This window comes from Oncorhynchus gorbuscha, linkage group LG01 (genome assembly GCF_021184085.1).
Source record: "Oncorhynchus gorbuscha isolate QuinsamMale2020 ecotype Even-year linkage group LG01, OgorEven_v1.0, whole genome shotgun sequence".
NCBI classification, from domain to species: domain Eukaryota; kingdom Metazoa; phylum Chordata; class Actinopteri; order Salmoniformes; family Salmonidae; genus Oncorhynchus; species Oncorhynchus gorbuscha.
Window position 1 is genome coordinate 33,512,456 of NC_060173.1, and position 15,714 is coordinate 33,528,169.

General features: G+C 43.2%; 1 protein-coding gene across 14 annotated transcripts in view; it reads left to right on the forward strand.

Annotated features, from left to right (window-relative positions):
* Positions 1 to 12,080, forward strand: part of LOC124036285 (FERM domain-containing protein 4A-like) — a 249,560-nt gene extending 237,480 nt beyond the window's left edge. For 10 of the 14 annotated variants that reach the window (XM_046350727.1, XM_046350735.1, XM_046350708.1 and 7 more), the window contains exons 23-24: positions 464 to 566; positions 8,110 to 12,080. In XM_046350727.1, coding sequence (XP_046206683.1) covers positions 464 to 566; positions 8,110 to 8,212 — 206 coding nt within the window. In that variant the 3' untranslated portion in view covers positions 8,213 to 12,080. Of the gene's footprint in view, positions 1 to 463; positions 567 to 1,135; positions 1,208 to 8,109 lie in introns of all 14 variants that reach the window. The other 4 variants (XM_046350689.1, XM_046350770.1, XM_046350699.1 and 1 more) reach the window with 3 other exon arrangements.
* Positions 12,081 to 15,714: the final 3,634 nt, after the last annotated feature.

A 15,714-nucleotide genomic window follows, 5' to 3' on the forward strand; every position in this document is an offset into this window, starting at 1 on the left:
TCCACAGCCTTTTCTGGATTGGTTGAATAGTGCAGCAGAGGCCCTCTCCCGACAGTTTTTATTTTATTTTACACCAGCTACATTAGGTTACACAGACATAGTTTATGTTCAAAGCTAAGTTTGGAGTTTTGACTGGGTTTGCTCAGGCAGTGTTAAGGATAGATGTTACATTTCCTATTATTTACATTCAGATTATGAGACTGACACGCTGCCTACTGCGCCAACAAGGCCTGTGTGTGAAGGAGAGGGGCCTCTGTTAAGGAGAGTGTGCGTAAAGTGATCCCGGAACTAAAGGAGCCTGTTTGTCACAGTGGTCACACCCCCACTTTAAGCCCCTTATCTGAGGCATAGCTGGGATTCCGCAACCCCTGACCACCGACCTTTGTCTTTGTGCGTGTGTGTGTGTTTTGTGTGTGTGTATGACTGTGTGTAACTGTGTATAACTGTGTATCTCTCTGTATAGCAGCGTCCCCTCACAGCCAGAGGAGTGTGACTCCCTCCAGTGAACAGGCTGCCACCCCCATACCCCCCAGCAGCCCACAACACATCCTCAACTGGCAGAGCGGGTACGACACTCATACACACAACCTATACACACACAAACTACATACACATACACACAACCTATACACACACAAACTACATACACATACACACACCAATACATCATTGGCAGAGTGAGTTATAACGTGTTTGAGGATGAAGACCAGGCACTCAGGATCCTGCTCCTTTTGGGCCTTTAACCCTGGGTTAAAGGGTAAAAGTTAGAAGCTCTGGCTCCTGTATTACCATTCACAGGACATAATCTGCATCCTATCAAAGCATCTTCAGCTCTGCTTCTCTTTATACCCTCTTTATAACCTCCAACCTACACATAACATCTGCCCTTCTGCAGCACGGTACTCAGTCTAGCTACTGATCACAGGGCTGTCTTGTCTTCCTAAAGGACTTGGACTTGTTCTAACTCTCACCCTCACACTAAATACGCCAGAATGATTTGTTAACTTCTCTCTTTCTCTTTCGCTATTCTCTCTTTTTCCTCCTCATTCCGTCCCTGTTCATCTCTCACCCTCTCTGTCTGTACTAACCTCTCTGCTGTCTGTCTGTCTGTCTGTCTGTGTGTTTCCTGGTTTAGCGGTACAGCAGACAGCTCTCCTACTGAAGACGTGTGTCAGTCTCCCCCTCAGCCCAGCTCTGAAGCATAGAGGTACTGTCTGTCTGCCAGGACTCTGCCAGAACACAGACCTGGAAACACAACAGATAGACCAGAGAACAACAGAACAACAATGTAGAACCATAGACCATAGAACCAAACCTGTCTGAACACGTAGAAACACACCCCATAGAATGAGTCCTGACACAAAGACATAGAAACCTGAACTAGATTAGGGACGTAGAACTAGATCCGCTTGACTAGATACAGTGCCTTGCAGAAGTATTCACTCCCCGTGGCATTTTTCCTATTTTGTTGCATTACAACCTATAATTTAAATTGATTTTTATTTGGATTTCATGTAATGGAAATACACAAAATAGTCCAAATTGTTGAAGTGAAATGAAGAAAATAACTTGTTTAAAAAAATAAAATTAAAACGGAAAAGTGGTACATACATATTCACCACTTTGCTATGAAGCCCCTAAATAAGATCAACCAATTACCTTCAGAATCACATCAATATTTAAATAAAGTCCACCTGTGTGCAATATAAGTGTCACATGATCTGTCACATGACCTCAGTATATATACACCTGTTCTAAAAGGCCCCAGAGTCTGCAACACCACTAAGCAAGGGGCACCACCAAGCAAGTGGCACCATGAAGACCAAGGAGCTCTCCAAACAGGTCAGGGACAAAGTTGTGGAGAAGAACAGATCAGGGTTGGGTTATACAAAAATATCCCAAACTTTGAACATCCCACAGAGCACCATTAAATCCATTAAAAATGGATGGAAAGAATATGGCAACACAACAAACCTGCCAAGAGAGGGCCGCCCACCAAAACTCACAGACCAGGCAAGGAGGGAATTAATCAGAGAGGCAACAAAGAGACCAAAGATAACCCTGAAGGAGCTGCAAAGCTCCACAGCGGAGATTGGAGTATCTGTCCATAGGACCACTTTAAGATGTTCACTCCACAGAGCTGGACTTTACAGAAGAGTGGCCAACAAAAATAAGCAAACATGTTTGGTGTTCGCCAAAAGGCATGTGGGAGACTTCCTCTCTGGTCAGATGAGACTAAAATGTAGCTTTTCAGCCATCAAGGAAAACTCTATGTCTGGCGCAAACCCAACACCTCTCAACACCCCCGAGACCACCATCCCCACAGTGAAGTTTCCCAGGGACTGGGAAACTGGTCAGAATTGAAGGAATGATGGATAGTGCTAAGTACAGGGAAATTCTTGAGGGAAACCTGTTTCAGTCTTCCAGAGATTTGAGACTGGGACAGAGGTTCACCTTCCAGCAGGACAATGACATACTACTAAAGTAACACTCAAGTGGTTTAAGGGAAAACATTTAATGTCTTGGAATGGCCTAGTCAAAGCCCAGACCTCAATCCAATTGAGAATCTGTGGTATGACTTAAAGATTGCTGTACACCAGCAGAACCCATCCAACTTGAAGGAGCTGGAGCAGTTTTGCCTTGAACAATGGGCAAAAATCCCAGTGGCTAGATGTGCCAAGATTATAGAGACATACCCCAAGAGACTTGCAGCTGTAATTGCTGCAAAAGTTGGCTCTACAAAGTATTGAATTGGGGGGGGGGGTAAATAGTTATGCACGCTCAAGTTTTCTATTTGTTTTGTATTCTTGTATGTTCACAATAAAAAATATTTAGCATCTTCAAAGTGGTAGGCATGTTGTGTAAATGAACTGATACAAACCCCCCCCCAAAAAAAATATATTTTAATTCCAGGTTGTAAGGCAACAAAATAGGAAAAATGCCAATGGGGGTGAATACTTCCGCATGCCACTGTATGTAGAAACAGAACCTGAACTAGATCAGGGGTATAGAAATAGAATCCCTTGTCTAGATTCTAAGTATTGTACCAACTGCTGAGTTGAATAGGGTCTTCCCATTATTAATCCATTCTAATAGCAGGTTTGGGAATGGTGTGTTCTATCTGCTTTGTTTCTATGGCTGTAACTGGACTGCATGTCTGCTGTGTCTGGCTGTCCCTGTTTCTGCCTGTAGCTGCTCTCTACAGTAAACCCTAATCTTCACTACTGTACCCTAATAGAAAAAAAGTCTAGGAAATGTATTATTTGGTTCCAGGTAGAACTCTTTTGGGTTCTATATAGAACCCTCTGTGGAAAAAGTCATACCTGGAACCAAAAATGATTTCTCAAAGGGTTCTCCTATGGGGACAGCTGAAGAACCCTTTAGGTTCTAGAAAACACATTTTTTCTAACAGTGTACTGTAGGGCTGACTCCATTTAGTCGACTGGTCGATCATTTGGTCGATAGGCTGTTGGTCGACTGAGATCTCTTTAGTCGAGCAGTAGCAAAACATGTTTTTTTAAATATGGTCTACAGGACACCTATCTGATTCACGTCTGTCTGAGTGGACTGATCCATTGTGGAGGCCGTGGGGATGGCACAGTACATTACTAAGATGTGCTTCTGAAATTGTATATGGTGGTATTTATGTAAGAACAATGGTGAAACAGAAATAAAAATAATATTATTTTATTATTTTGTGCTTTCTCCCACATTGAATAGTGGTCGCTGTCCGCAGTTCTGAAACACATCAGTGCACTGTTGAATTGGCGCCTTTTCCTAGACCATGTTGCTATGTGCATAATAGCAAAGTTAACCAGCATATTGAGAACAATGCAGCGAAGGCAGCAGCGGAGTTAAGAGAGGAGAAAACAGCCCTTGTCTTAATTGCCTAAGAAAATGAGGAGAGAGGAAACCCCAACTTAATTAGGTCTCTAATCAACAGCCTATTAAATGTGCCTGGCTATATAAAACATCCATATGCAGTGTGTTCAGAAAGTATTCAGTCCCCTTGACTTTTTACACATTTTGTTATGTTACATCCTTGTTCTAAAATGCATTAAATAGAATTCTACACATAATAACCCATAATGACAAAGGAAAAACAGGTTTTCAGCCATTTTTGCTAATTTATATATATTTTTTTACTGAAATGTCAAATTTACATAAGTATTCAGACCTTTTACTCAGTACTTTGTTGAAGCACCTTTGGCAGTGATTATAGCCACAAGTTTTCTTGGGTACAAGCTTGACACACCTGTATTTGTGGAGTTTCTCTCATTCTTCTCTGTAGATCCTCTCAAGCTCTGTCAGGTTAGATGGGGAGCATCGCTGCACAGTTATTTTCAGGTCTCTCCAGAGATGTTCGATCGGGTTCAAGTCCGGGCTCTGGCTGGGCCACTCAAGGACATTCCCGAAGTCCCGAAGCCACTCCTGCTTTGTCTAGGCTGTGTGCTTAGGGTGGTTGTCCTGTTGGAAGGTAAACCTTTGCCCCAGTCTCCGGTCCGGTCCAGGTTTTCATCAAGGAACACTCTGTACTTTGCTCCGTTCATCTTTCCCTCTATCCTGACTAGTCTCGCAGTCCCTGCCGCTGAAAAACATCCCCACAGCATGATGCTGCCACCACCATGCTTCACCATAGGGATGGTGCCAGGTTTCCTCATGTGCAAGTAAAAGGCACAGGCAGGCTGTCATGTGCCTTTTACTGAGGAGTGGCTTCCGCCTGGCCACTCTACCATAAAGGCCTGATTTGTGGAGGGCTGCAGAGATGGTTGTCCTCCTGGAAGGTTCTCCCATCTCCACAGAGGAACTCTGGAGCTTTGTCAGAGTGACCATCCGGTTCTTGGTCACCTCCCTGACCAAGGCCCTTCTCCCCCGATTGCTCAGTTTGGCCGGGCGGGCAGCTCTAGGGAGTGTCTTGTTGGTTCCAAACTTCTTCCATTTAAGAATGATAGAGGACCTTCAAAGCTGCATAATAATTGTTATCCATTTTAGAATAAGGCTAGAAGGTAACGGAATGTGGAAAAGGGGAAGGGGTCTGAATACTTTCCAAATGCACTGTATATTTACAGAAATAAGACCGATCCTGCTTCTGTTGCCAGTGTGAGTGTTTGTTTAATAACCTACTGGTTCCGTGCACACCAAGCCAATCTCACAAATGTGGCTGTTTTTAATCTTTGCTCGGCTGTAATAAAGGCCTTACATATTTTTTTTAACCTTAAACCAGCCTCTGGTATTATTTAGAATGATTTAGTGTATTTTACACTTCCAAATTGTCCAACAAAATATATTCATAATAATAACCCTCCTTTTCCCTTGATTTCCTTGTTATTGTTATTGTTATTATTATTATTATTTGTATGTTCATCAATACAATAATAAGTAATGTCGTTATCATTAGTAGGCTTAGTATGGCAGCCTTTTATAACCACCATCGAGCTGTAGGCCTGAGAGCACATCCTGTTTAGTCTTAATCCCTTAACTAATTTAGGTCTGTATTTCAATATATAAGCTACTGTATCAATCAATCATTCATTAGTTAATGTCATCACACAGCATACGAGTCATTCATTATGTGAAATGCAATCAAGCTTTTTAGTTTTAAAATATAAAATAACAAAGCAACCATTGAATAATTAGCGTAAACAATCAATAGGCCTAAACTGTTCCATTTCAGAAATTGCATTCACGACTGAATGCGACTGTTTTTAGTCTTTGCTGAAATAAAGGCTTTACAAAAAGCAACAAAATACATTACAACAGACTCTCTGGTACACTTAGAATCTGTTTTGTGTTGTTTCAAACAAAAAATTATTTTGTAATCCAACAGCCCCGGTTTGGCACATAATGCACACGCAGAACTTGCTCTTTACCTTCTTTTACTTGATCTCCAGTATTTTCCAGAATTAGTCAAATTTATTCCACACATCTGACTTCCCCTTTACCTCTTGAGCAACCAGTAAACAGCCCCTTTTTCAAGTTTATTAGTCACGTCCACTGCATCCATTATGGTGTTCAGAGTTTGTTATAACCAATTTAATGAAGTGACTATGATATGCTATAGGTCAGGCCCTATTGGTCACATGCATGCAATGCGTACATGTGTCACATAAAGAGAGCAAGGGTTAAGGGAATAGGGTATGTTTTTCCTAAACAAATTAGGGATTTCGGTAACATGAACTTTTCTGTCAGAAATGGCTGTAATTATGTTGCAGCTTCAGCAACACGGACAACGAGATAAACACTGTTGATGTTTTGTGGTGGTCGCTGCTGCAGGGAGGAGAGAGAGACAACACTATAAACACTGTTGATGTTCTGTGGTGGTCGCTGCAGCAGGGAGGAGAGAGATACAACACTATAAACACTGTTGATGTTCTGTGGTGGTCGCTGCCTCAGGGAGGAGAGAGAGACAACACTATAAACACTGTTGATGTTCTGTGGTGGTCGCTGCTGCAGGGAGGAGAGAGAGACAACACTATAAACACTGTTGATGTTCTGTGGTGGTCGCTGCAGCAGGGAGGAGAGAGATACAACACTATAAACACTGTTGATGTTCTGTGGTGGTCGCTGCAGCAGGGAGGAGAGAGATACCACACTATAAACACGATTGATGTTCTGTGGTGGTCGCTGCAGCAGGGAGGAGAGAGAGACAACACTATAAACACTCTTGATGTTCTGTGGTGGTCGCTGCAGCAGGGAGGAAAGAGATACCACACTATAAACACTGTTGATGTTCTGTGGTGGTCGCTGCAGCAGGGAGGAGAGAGATACCACACTATAAACACTGTTGATGTTCTGTGGTGGTCGCTGCAGCAGGGAGGAGAGAGATACCACACTATAAACACTGTTGATGTTCTGTGGTGGTCGCTGCAGCAGGGAGGAGAGAGAGACAACACTATAAACACTGTTGATGTTCTGTGGTGGTCGCTGCAGCAGGGAGGAAAGAGATACCACACTATAAACACTGTTGATGTTCTGTGGTGGTCGCTGCAGCAGGGAGGAGAGAGATACCACACTATAAACACTGTTGATGTTCTGTGGTGGTCGCTGCAGCAGGGAGGAGAGAGAGACAACACTATAAACACTGTTGATGTTCTGTGGTGGTCGCTGCAGCAGGAAGGAGAGACAACACTATAAACACTGTTGATGTTCTGTGGTGGTCGCTGCAGCAGGGAGGAGAGAGAGACAACACTATAAACACTGTTGATGTTCTGTGGTGGTCGCTGCAGCAGGGAGGAGAGAGAGACAACACTATAAACACTGTTGATGTTCTGTGGTGGTCGCTGCAGCAGGAAGGAGAGACAACACTATAAACACTGTTGATGTTCTGTGGTGGTCGCTTCAGCAGGGAGGAGAGAGAGACAACACTATAAACACTGTTGATGTTCTGTGGTGGTCGCTGCTGCAGGGAGGAGAGAGAGACAACACTATAAACACTGTTGATGTTCTGTGGTGGTCGCTGCAGCAGGGAGGAGAGAGAGACAACGGGTGCTAGTCACACAGGCACTCGCTGTCTTGTTTTTTTAACACAGCGCAGCAAGTCTGAGCCAGGCAGCACAATCAAATCAATTGCGGTCGGACTCCCTCTAGTCATTTGTGTTTCTTAATTATTTAATCATTCAGTCCATCTCAAGGATAGCAAAGCAGCAGCCACAGGGTGTATCCACCATAATACCAGTTAATTAATTATAAAACCATGAAGGGGATTGATAAATGCACTCTAGTCACCTAGTGTAGTTTTAGACTAGTACACTAACAGGACGTGTGAGTTGCCAAGAGACAGAGATATAGGAGGATTGAGAGATCAGTTTAAAATGAGGCCGGAAAAGAGGTAAAGGCATCATGGATTGTGCACGTTGTTTTCACAAAAGCTTTAGGTCTAGGCAAATGAAGTAACCATCAATACATCAAACGATCTCTCTCTCTCTCTCTCTCTCTCTCTCTCTCTCTCTCTCTCTCTCTCTCTCTCTCTCTCTCTCTCTCTCTCTCTCTCTCTCTCTCTCTCTCTCTCTCTCTCTCTCTCTCTCTCTCTCTCTCTCTCTCTCTCTCTCTCTCTCTCTCTCTCTCTCTCTCTCTCTCTCTCTCTCTCTCTCTCTCTCTCTCTCTCTCTAGGTCATTCAATGATAGCTGTTTCCTCAGCAGTCCTCTGTGTTCAGAGCTGACAGATGTCCAGTGGTACGGACACGACAAGGCCAAACCTGGAACCCTGGTCTGACCTACTGACCACCACCCACTGACCCTCAACACTGATCCTTACTGACTCAACCTCCAACATCTCAACTGATCCTTACAGCCCCCACCAACCTCTCCTCCAGTGCTGACTAGATTGGCCTTATCATGGGCAGGAAACCCTCATCCATTCCTCCCTTCATCCATCTTTCCCTTTATCAGTTTCTGTGCATATCGGGCTTGGCTGAACTAAGGGTTCTAGGACCAACACGACTATTGCTGTGGAACAGCCAACCATAGCCTCCGATCCTGAACTCTGAGCATGAACTCTGACCTTTAATCCCTGACCCTGAGTCTGCTCCAGTCTGAGCCCAAGGATAACCGGGAATGGGCAAGGGGGAAGGAGGAGTAAACCCAGACTACACTCAGGCCACCAGGCCCTGTCTCATATCTACCCCTGACCCAAGTGTGCTGCCAGTGTGCTCCCATGTGTTTTGGCTCATGTTCTGGACCTTTGTGTGTGTACGCTTGATCTGCTAGGTTCATTCATTTCATGTTTTATGTTTTAGTTTATTTCTCTATCGTTTTCTACAACAACAACAACTAAATGCGGGAGAGACTCGATTCACCCGTCTTTATGAAAACCTTCAGAATATTTTTCACTGCAGAGTGGATTATTGGAGAATTCTAGATTATCTGAAAGACTAGGCAAACATACAACATTCCCAAAAATCCAAATCCCAATCCCAACTCCTATCCCACAACCAAAGATCCATCTGGCTGACCAATGGCACCAGTCCCATGGACACACTGGGAACACTGGTTTATCATACTGGGAGTTACACCCCACAATACTAGGAGTCCTCAAAGGAACTGAAAGACTGATCAATTCTACTGGGATCCTGCTCAGCACGTCTACTGGGATGTCAGTAATCTGAACTGGTAGTATACAACAGCCAGCCACACTGATCAACTAGTTTCTTGTACTGGGATGATCCACACTTCTACTGAGCAGTGAGCTCCTGGACTGGGATGTTTTGCCACTACTGTATACTATGGGACTGTGGTCAGCTGTACTGGGAGACTATGGACAGACTGGGGGCCCTGCACAGCCAGATCAGAGATAGACGGGGACAGACTGTGCCACAGGCCACAGACACTTATTCAAGGTTTGGGCCCTGAAATGCCAAGCCACAATATGCAAGGAATCTCATTGAAAGCCAATGTCTTGAGTTTGTGATGGTTGAAACTGTAGCTATATGTGTAGCAGTTTTCAGGTTAAGACCACATATAGTTTTGGGTGTTTATTTCCAATCATATCTGCAGGCTTTCAGTGGTCTATTTCATCTGGATCAACCCCTTCGTTTCACTTCCTGGTAAGAAGTGAAAGCTGATTGGATGCTTAGGACTGTGTGTGTCTCCCACTCCTCTCTCTCTCTCTGGTGATGGGCGTATGCTGTGGAGCTGATCGATCACACAGCTGCAGCGAAGGGCACTCCCCTCCTTCATAGTCGAGCTGCGCATATGATAAAATTGGTGAGATGTTAAACACTTCTCGGGGCGTTGTGATATCTGACTCTCTGCGCAGTCCTCTGTTAAAAATGGGAGGCAAACCATATTTAAGGACCAGTCTGTCTCTGTGACATCGATCTGTCTGTCCAACTCCACGATTGGTCATCGTCTCAGACACTAGGGTAGTATATTTGAGGGTAAACATTTAGATCAGGCATGAGGCCTGTAAACTCCAGTGGGTACTCTTTTGTACAGGTCACTATCTCAGGCTATATTCTCTCTGCCTAAAGTCTCTCATATCACCAGTCAGAACACACACATCTTGTTTGTGGACACACACACTTTTCTCATCAGTGCATCTATGGTGGTGCTTAAAGTCTGTACCAGCACTGAAAACAGCCACTCACTAAAATTACAAACCATAGTACTACAAATCCCACAGGGCCCGGTTCCTAGTCTAGCAGAGGAGGTGGCTGTGTTCGAGAGCATCAAACCTATGATATATCATGGGTACATTGTGACTGACTGACTGATCTACAAATAATAATAAGTTATTTATGATGCAAGGTGATTTGTAGCTAAGTCAGTCAGCAGTCACCTGCACTGTTGGCTGAAATGTCGAACAAGCCCAGTGTCTGCTATATAGAGAACCTGCTTCCCAGAGCCAAAAGAACATCAGGGAGAGGTATATACACCAATCCCAGCTGGATCTGCTATATAGAGAACCTGCTTCCCAGAGCCAAAAGAACATCAGGGAGAGGTATATACACCAATCCCAGCTGGATCTGCTATGTGGGGTGTTGACTATTGTAACTGTGTCAAATATTCAATCTAAGTGTTGTTACCAGAGCACAACATACACAGTTGCACACTATGTATGAAGAATATAGGCCTACTATATAGAGAACCAGTTTTCATCTAGTTCTCCTCCTGGCTTTTGATACATATAAGGGGATTAAAAACATCTGCATAACAACACATTTACGATGTAACATGTAAATCCAGACTTGATATAAGAGTAACACACACATATCTAGAATATAAATAATGTCATCCCGGCACCAGAAGGGTGTTTATATCATTGTGCTTTTATTGTGCCCCGTTCAAGAGAACTGGGAACTCAGAAATCTCCGACGTCGGACTTCAGTGCGTTCAAGACGACTGGGAACTCTGGAAAAAAACAAGCTCCAACTGGGAAAAATTGTTTTGAACGGTCATATGGAATTCCAAGTCGGAAACTCTGGGATCATCTTAAAGCTCCGACTTCTCCAACCTGAAGATCACTGTCATGATTTGATCTCGTTTTATTATGAGTTCCCAGTTGTCTTGAAAGCACCATTACTGTGTAGGTAATGTCATCAATGAACATCAATGAACTGACCTTGGTTTAGTAATGGAGGCCATCACCATATCCTGCTGTAAAACAGCTGTGACTCAAAGAGAACGTGTAGTTTCCATATAACTCTCGCTTACATAGACCAACTCTTGTCACAAACAAATTCTTAAGCAGGTATTTTAAAGCACACCTTCTGGTTTTCTGCTGGGGAAAATAAGCCTCTGCCCAACATTGTTGTAATGCTGTATGTGTGGACAGTGTACAAAACCCCAAACAAAGCAAATAATTGCAGTCCTTCTCTCACACCTGCCTGTGCTTTGTAAAGGCTTATATTAAACAAACATCTGAAAACATTGTTTATATGTTGCACAAAAATCTGACCCCGTCAAATTAGTTGAACTTGCACCAAGCGGCATGGTGGACTGAATTGCCTTCAGTTTGAACGAGTTTCACGGCCCCCCAACCCTGCCACACTGCAAAGTCCTGGTAAAATGCTGTGTTTCTTCTGAACTTTGAACTCCTGTTGTTTACCTCTTTAGAACCACATCAGCTAGGCTAAGGCTCATTAGCCTGACCATTTCCCATGGATGAGACACCTCTGCTAGCTCATACCATTCCATGCATGTTCAAAAAAACAAAAATACTCCCCTTCTCAACTCACCTTTTCCTCCTAGACAGAGAAGCATTCTATATCCATGACAACACCCCCAAACCCCCAGTTTGACTTTTGACTCCTCGCCCCTCTGACCTTTGAACCCGATGTGGTGATGATGTGTGCTGTCTTCTTGGTCCCCTATGCCCATACTGTCTGTACTCCATAGAAACATAAAAAAAATTATAGTTAAAGGTTCACTCTTTTATCAATCTCTTTCCTGTACGTACTCTACAGAGGGGCACTGTAAGCCTAAGTGGGGTTTTTAACATTCACTGTAAGCCTAAGTGGGGTTTTTAACATTCACTGTAAGCCTAAGTGGGGGTTTTAACATTCACTGTAAGCCTAAGTGGGGGTTTTAACATTCACTGTAAGCCTAAGTGGGGGTTTTAACATTCACTGTAAGCCTAAGTGGGGGTTTTAACATTCACTGTAAGCCTAAGTGGGGGTTTTAACATTCACTGTAAGCCTAAGTGGGGGTTTTAACATTCACTGTAAGCCTAAGTGGGGTTTTTAACATTCACTGTAAGCCTAAGTGGGGTTTTTAACATTCACTGTAAGCCTAAGTGGGGTTTTTAACATTCACTGTAAGCCTAAGTGGGGGTTTTAACATTCACTGTAAGCCTAATGTTTTAACATTCACTTAAGCCTAAGTGGGGTTTTAACATTCACTGTAACCTAAGTGGGGTTTTTAACATTCACTTAGTTGTTTTTTCACTTTGGTTTTTAACATTTTTTGGGGGTTTTAACATTTTCTAAGTGGGGGTTTTAACATTCACTGTAAACCTAAGTGGGGGTTTTAACATAACCATGTTCCTTTTTATATGAACCGGTATTAGTTGTTTCTTTGGTTTTTGTTTCTAAGTTCTGACATAGTACAAATCCTTTCAGGTGCTATATGATGACCAGTTACCGCTTTGTCACGTAGGATATAGACTCTCCTCATTGTTGTCAATAGTTTTAATACGTTGTGCAGAGCAAAGACCATCCCTTTAGGCAGTAGGACACCCATCCACCAGACCATAGAGCATGTAACCTGATTTTATTGGTTCTCTTCAACTGTAACCTGACGAAAAAAAAGGTGTTGTAGAAAAAAACTATGTGGAATTGACACAAAAATATACTGAATTCCACAGTTAATTTATTCTTTTTTCTATTAAGACTTTGTATAGGAACTTTCCATTTTTCTAAATGGTGTTGTTGGCACCTGATGATGGATTGTCCAGATGAGAAGAATTGGTGGTTTTTCAGATTATGAAAATAAATTATTGCTGAATGTTCTCAAGATGGTTTTCTGCTGTCTTCTTCTCTGTGTAATCTGTTGTGTGTTCCTTAAGGTTTAGCATGTCCCTCTCACACCTCAATAGCTCAAAGTGGCTTCCTCTCCACCTCTCCTTTCCTCTGTTCTGGTAACTTTGGACTGATGCAGTAAATACCTGGCTGGCTTCATTGTCTTACGTCAGATAGTGTAACGATTCTGCCTGCACTGACTGATAGGTCGGTTGAGGGACGAGCATATCATAGGAGTCTGTCTGAAGACAATAGGCTGGCCCGGCATGCACCATATTGCTTGAACATTTATCAGAGCAAATTAACGAGAGGAAGCCACATTCAGATGGGGAAATAATTAGGAGGACACCACTGAAAAGAACACACTCCTGTACAACCCTCCACCCTGTGGTCTCCATGCTGACAGACCCACTCTGGGACCACATCTCTTTGAAACTGGGGATTGAAAATCCTTCACATCAGAGAGGCAAACTCAGGCAAGTCCAACTGTTAGCCCCCCATTCTCTTTCCCGTGCCTTGTTTCTCTTACCCTTTGACGTTGTTTTGTCCCATACTCTTCCTTTTCCATCTCCATATTTCATCCACGAAGTAGAGGATGGACACGTCACAGATATAGAGTGTATTCTTTTCAAGTTACATCACAAAATAACAACCAAATGACATTATTATTGTTTAGATCGCCTCTGACCATTCCTCACATTCTATGTCAGAAGTATTGTTCCAGTATTTGCTTTACAACGTGTAAGAGTTTTGATGGGAAAATGTCTGTGTAGACAAAGGCACGTTTCCTGTGTGAACATTGGAGAGGGATGCTCTCTCCTTGAGAGTGTGTGCTGTCACCCTCTGCGGGTTAGAGGCTGAAGTTATTTATTGCCAAGCTGATCTGACCTATTCGGATCCTCACAGGACAGTCATGACAGGGTGATCAGGACAGTCTAGGATAATGTTAGCTCTCCTCACCACTTGCTTACTGAATGTCACTGAGAGCTGTGCCTGTTGCACACCGATGACCTTGCTGGCCACCCTAACTAGTCTCTCTAACTTATTTTTGTTGTAAACATTAAGATTGCCAAACCAGGCCAACATCGAGAACATCAACACAGATTAAATAGAACTCTTGTAAAACAGTGTCATCATTGTTTTTGCTGGTATTAAAAGCAGCTACTGTCCCTTTTTACAGGTGGCATCAGTTCTCCTCAAACATCAACTTGTTGTCCAGCACTGTTCCACAGGCCCATGCTCAGACTCTCCACCCTGTAGTAGAATGACGATGACAGAGTCATCAGCAAACTTGATGATGTGCCTGTTTTCATATTCGCTATGACAGTCATTAGTTTATAGTATGTACAGGAAAGGAGAGAGCACACAACTTTGTGGGGATCCGGTGGAGGAGCAGAGCTGCTTTGACATGACGCCACTTGTTGGGACCGGTCAGTAAGGAAGTCCACTATCCAGCCCACAATGCTCACGTCCAGTTGTTTGAAGTGGGAGAGCAGCTTCTCTGCTAGTATATGAGATTGGATTGTATGGAAGGTCGACGAAAGTCGATGAACAGAAGCCTCGCATGGGTTTTTGGGCCCTCCAGGTGTTTGTAGAGGACGTTGAGTAGGATTAGAGTGGTGTCCTCGACCCCCCCCAGTAAGCAAACTGCAGGGGGTCCAGGAATTCTCAACCTTACGTAGAACATCTTTCTTGATTAGCTTCTCGAATGATTTCATCACCAAGGATGTCAGTGCCACTGGCCTAAAGTCATTTAGCACCTTGCAGTATTTGCTTTTTGCCACAGGAACAACAGTAGCATGCTTCCAGAGTTTAGGTACCTTCTGCAGCTCAAGTGACAGAATGAAAATGTGATGAAAAATGACACTAAGTTGTTGACTTACACCTCTTAAGGCTACCCCTGATTACTGCCCCTTCTGGAGGAATTGGGTACCCATATAAAACATGATACATTTTTGTCAAAAGTTGCTAATATATCAATATAAAAAATATTATTGAATAGAAAACACTCTAAAGCTTCTAAAACCGTTTAAATCTTGTCTCTATGTAAAGCAGAAGTGTCAGGGCATGCATTCTCCCAAAGTCTCTATTGTAATGGAAAAAGTTGGCACCACTTTGACGTCATCGTATACGCACTTACCAAGCAGTTACAACCCTGGGAAGAGTCTGTATGTGTACAGCGCGAAGCCTGCTTCCAATGAGGCGTGTAATTGTGAGAATCGCGTGCTCACGAGACTTTGAGCGTGCAGAAAGGTCTCGGTCACGCCAAAAAAAAGTGCACCTCTATGCGCGCTCTGCACTTTTTCTCTCTTTCCCTCAGGATCGATTAAAAGACGTGTGTGTGTCTGTTCGCCCTCACGATTGCTGTAGACCTTTATAACATGTTAAAGCTTAATTATGAACATAGTTTGACAAGTTTACTCGACATATAATATATAATTTCGACGTTTTGGTGCGCATCCACTTGAATTTTGCCTACATTTTGACCAAAATGAGGCTATTTTGAGAACCGAAAGACGCAGACTTGAAAACTGAACGCTAATTTGGTGAGTATAATCCCTTCCAGGTCTTCTGATGGAAGAACAGCAAAGGTAAGGGAATATTTATGTGTTAATTTTGGGTTTCTGTCGACTCCAAGATAGAGGAGTCATTATGCTAATGTGGGAGCGCCGACTCCCTATTATAGCCTAGTGAACGCAAATTGTAACGTTAAAAATAAATGTAACACAGCGATTGCATTTAGAAGAAATGTATCTTG